This window comes from Paramormyrops kingsleyae, chromosome 19, assembly GCF_048594095.1.
Source record: "Paramormyrops kingsleyae isolate MSU_618 chromosome 19, PKINGS_0.4, whole genome shotgun sequence".
In the NCBI taxonomy this organism is placed as follows: Eukaryota; Metazoa; Chordata; class Actinopteri; order Osteoglossiformes; family Mormyridae; genus Paramormyrops; species Paramormyrops kingsleyae.
Genome location: NC_132815.1, coordinates 1,185,160 through 1,189,903, shown reverse-complemented (window position 1 = coordinate 1,189,903; position 4,744 = coordinate 1,185,160). Strand labels below are relative to the sequence as shown.

Genomic DNA, 4,744 nt, shown 5'->3' with positions numbered 1-4,744 from the left:
AAACTGATGGGAATTTTGCTTTATATTACTCCAATGGAGAGCTGAGCGGGTATTCATCTGCAACCAAAGGCAAATTAAATGATTATTTGTAAGACATATGAAAATACGCGCAGAAAGAAATGTATTCATATGAGCAAAGACAAATTTAAGGCCAAAGCAAGTCTTGAAAATGGACAGTCCATTTTAAATTAAATTACAAAGGGGCGCTCCATTCCGGGTGAGTAACTGTGTGCGTCGCGTTGCCCCGGTGTCATGTTGCAGATCTGAACGAGGATAAAGAAACGTGATATATTCTTTAAAGGAGCGGCTGCAGGGTGGCGAGGACCTCGCAAAACACAGAACTCGTTTACTAATGGACCGGTTTTATGTTTCACTGTACAGAGACGCTGAGGAAAAAAAGGAAAAAAAACACTCATCTGTTAAAGGAATAATGTACAAATCCTGTAACCGCTATTTACTCGATAATTCTTCTGAGTAATTCGCCCAGTCTGCTATCTTAAGAACGGGAAGTTAAGATGGGGACCATGTTTGGTCCCATAATCATTGTATTGTTTTCCATCACTTGTAGATTTTTCAGATCTTTTCCGATCTGTGGACCACACGAGGATTTCCCTCCTTGCCGAATGCGGTACAGTAAACCTACCCGTTTACCATTAGACTTCATACGAGCGGGCGTTTTGACAGCTTGATTCGGGTGTATTTTCCCTAGGTATGTTTGGGGAATCTGGCCAAACACAATCCACTAAAGATTTTAGTAAACCATAAAAACCAGCAAACACTGTAGTGGCTGGATAAATTATATTGCTGATGTCAGACGCATTGTACGAAGGTGTAATATGTCCCGACGGTGGTTCAGGGAGTTTGGATGGAAGGCGAATGAAAGTCACGTTGTTGAAAAACACGGCCTGTAGTCGGAGTTAGTAGCCTGTAAATCGGCATAATGCGACACACACAACCAAAATACACTACGTAAAGAGTCACTGCCGACTACTACAAGATATATAGTCAAGCTTCTATTAAACGAATCGATCGCTGAAAGAAATATGCATAGTTTCATACACACGTTTAACCAGTAATTGGTATAGTATAAAGCATGCACAACGCATAATGGGTAAATTTACGTGGAATATTTATACACAACCCCCATCGTATATATAACGAAAGTTGCTTATATAGGCTACTTGTGTTTAATGATGATAATAACCAGTTGTCCACTATTAGTATTCCCACACATAATGAAATCAAATCAAAATATGTTCGGCTTTACGACAGAAAACAGGAAGAGACCTAGAAGACTACTCGGTGGTATAGTAGTAACAGATTTTATGCGGTTTTTTGGAATTCCGCAACATGATAAATTACGGTTTAAAAGTATATTTGTTATTGATTGGAATGCTGTTCAATTCGATAAAACAAATTATATTCATTATATATAATAATATATAAATTCATTATATATATATATTAATGACAAAAAGCTATTTTACTGTCATCCATAAAGTGACTTTATCAACATCTGCAAAACTCAAGGATAGTCTTGACTGTGCATTTGATCAGGACACTGCAATAGTATCAATTTCTGAAATGATAAATAATTACTTTTAATAATTATAATAACGCTCGGAACAAGCTGATTTGAATGGAAACAAACGACTTTAAAGGTCTGTAATAATTGATTATAGAAGTCCCCTATTCCCTTAGGTAACGGCGACGCAGCGGCTCCGGTTTCAAACCAAGGGAGCAAACGGAGCCGTCAACCTCGTTTTGTCCTGCTGCGCTCGTATAGGCCAGCCAGGGAGCCAATCAGCGCTGCGCCCTGCGCCCTTTAAGCCCCACCGGATTCGCACAGGAGCGAACTATCCCAACTATCTACATCCCAAAACTATTGCACATCTCAGCTGTGGAGTTCGCCGTCACGATTTGCGTGCAAATTTGTTGAGGAACACGTCATTTTACTTTATACTGAGAAAATTCTGCAGGGTAACCAGTCCAACATTTTAAGGGTATTTATTTTTGTGCGGGGATAAATCTCCCCTCTTTCCCAACATCATGTCAATGTTGCCTTCTTTTGGGTTTACCCAGGAGCAAGTGGCGTGCGTTTGCGAGGTGCTGCAACAAGGTGGGAACCTAGAGAGACTGGGACGCTTCCTCTGGTCTCTCCCGGCCTGTGATCATCTGCACAAGAACGAGAGCGTCCTCAAAGCTAAGGCCGTAGTGGCTTTTCACCGGGGGAACTTCAGGGAGCTGTACAAGATCCTCGAAAGCCACCAGTTCTCGCCGCACAACCACCCGAAGCTGCAGCAGTTATGGCTAAAAGCGCACTACGTGGAAGCGGAGAAGCTGAGGGGCAGACCGCTGGGCGCGGTGGGGAAGTACAGGGTCCGCAGAAAATTCCCACTGCCCCGTACCATCTGGGACGGCGAGGAAACCAGTTACTGCTTTAAGGAGAAGTCTCGGGGAGTTCTCCGGGAATGGTACACCCACAACCCGTATCCCTCCCCCAGGGAGAAGAGAGAGTTGGCCGAAGCCACCGGACTAACCACCACCCAAGTTAGCAACTGGTTTAAAAACCGAAGGCAGAGGGATCGAGCCGCCGAAGCCAAAGAGAGGTAGCGACACCATTCCTGCGCGTGTAGCTCGTGAAACGCAACAGAATGTGCTTCTGCTGTTATCAGTATCGTGCTTAAAACCGGCAGTATATTCAGTTACCGATGTTTTAATGTGAAATAGCTTTTCAAAAAATATATATGTATAAGGTGACTGTACATCCCAAGCAACTACATAAAGTTAATTACAACATTAAGTCGAGATGTTTATGGTGCGGTGCAATGTTTCGCAAATGTTGAAGTAAACACACCAAATATAGTTATAAGTTATAGAAAGTGCAAGGTAGAATTCTAAATAGGCCTATTTAATTATACAGATCTGTTGTCATTCCAAAACCAATTCCTTTACATTTTGCGTAGGAAAAAAACACATTTTTATTGTTAGCATGACTCAACAAAATTGTAGTTTGTTCCATTGTGGAATCTTAAAAAAATGTCATATCACATATGAATATCCCAGCAGATGTGTCAGCGTTGCCTGTAAAATTTGAATTTATCTGCTAACAGCTTGTAATTATATATATATATATAATATATATATGTGTATATATATATATACAATATATATATATATAGTGATTAAATTATTATTGTCGTTCTTTATTGTTATTGTTTCTAATAACGATTACATACACATACAAACAGATCTGTTTCATATAAACCATATTTTAATTTTTTATACGGTAATCCTGAAAGGCTTTTGGCTAATTTTAATGTTTCACATTACAGAGAAAACAACGAAAACAACTCCGGCAACAACAAACAGAACCAGTTATCCCCTCTGGACGGCGGCAAGTCCCTGATGTCCAGTTCGGAAGACGAGTTCTCACCCCCGCAGAGCCCGGACCAGAACAACGTGCTTCTGCTGCAGGGAAACATGAGCCACCCCGGCGCTTCCCCTTACCAGCTAGCCGGCCTCAGCGCCGCACACTCCGTACATGGCATCCCGGGACACGCGCACCAGCTTCAGGATTCATTACTGGGACCGTTAACTTCCAGCCTTGTGGATCTCGGTTCATAAACAAATGTCGAGGCTTTATTCCTCTTTTTATATTAAAACAATAGACTAAGTCCAAAACTGTATATGATGTGGGCGGAAAGCTGATAAACCCCCCACTTTTAGATATTAGCCGAAATGTGACATAATACTAGACAGGGGACGCGACTTCTGATGGAATATAAACAAAGAAATATGGATGAAGCATCTTCTTGGTGAAAATGGACAACAACCTCTCAATCCTACATATATATATATATATGAAACGTAAAGAGCCCGATCCCATCCCATTACCATGACAAGACTAAGCTAACTAAATTTGCGTGCTTTGTTGTATAAATACGCATAAAGTTGAAAGTAATCAACCGCTTTAATTTTAATGAAAGCCCCAACTTACACCGGGCAGTTCATTTTTACGAGAATTAAAACGCGCGTGCCATGCAGTGGCCTTTGTTTTATTTCGGTTGTGATTGTTTTTCTTCTTCTTTTGGAGACACTGGGGAAAAGTCTCATGATCTACAATCCATGATGTTCACATTCTGTGGGACAAAAACGGCTCCGGGGTAGTTTACAATAAACAAGAGAGAAGAAAGATACATTCTTACGCTTGTTGTTTTTTCCACGTCCCTTAGGAATTACATTGTTTTGTCGAATTATTCAATACTTTGATTACATATGAATAGTAATAGTAATATCGACGAAATACAGGTAATTTGCAAAATTCTGGACAATCAACACCTCTGGCGCTTATAGATACATAACCGGCCTCCTCAAGACGATCCCGATAAAATATCACCAATGTACCAGAAAAATACAACAAACATAATAAATGTTATATATTCTTAGTTTTAAAGCAAAGCACGGTGTTTGAACATTATGATAAGATTAACTAGGCCTATATCGGATTATGAGAATAACTATTTTAGTGATGATTGTCAATATAATTCTGTCAAGGTGAGGTAGGCCTATAATGTAAGACGGGAAAAAACGTTTTTGAGCCAAGGTAAAAAATAATTGTTATTTAGATAGATAGATAGATAGATAGATAGATAGATAGATAGATAGATAGAATAACACAATAAATAAATGTAATGGTAATAATGAAAGTGTGATTACACATTAACATTATTATAGATGAAAA

At 39.8% G+C, this 4,744-nt stretch overlaps 1 protein-coding gene across 1 annotated transcript; it reads left to right on the top strand.

Moving 5' to 3' along the window:
• The first annotated feature begins 1,862 nt into the window (after positions 1-1,862).
• LOC111844463 (homeobox protein six1b-like) lies at positions 1,863-4,197 on the top strand. Its single transcript, XM_023812957.2, has 2 exons — positions 1,863-2,609; positions 3,336-4,197. The coding sequence occupies exons 1-2, from the start codon at positions 2,050-2,052 to the stop codon at positions 3,625-3,627; spliced, it is 852 nt and encodes a 283-aa protein (XP_023668725.1). The 5' UTR covers positions 1,863-2,049; the 3' UTR covers positions 3,628-4,197.
• Positions 4,198-4,744: the final 547 nt, after the last annotated feature.

Coding starts and splice junctions, on each gene's coding strand:
- LOC111844463 (XM_023812957.2), top strand. CDS start 2,050: ATGTCAATGTTGCCTTCTTTTGGGTTTACCCAGGAGCAAGTGGCGTGC. Junction 2,610..3,335: donor GCCGCCGAAGCCAAAGAGAG/GTAGCGACACCA, acceptor TTCACATTACAG/AGAAAACAACGAAAACAACT.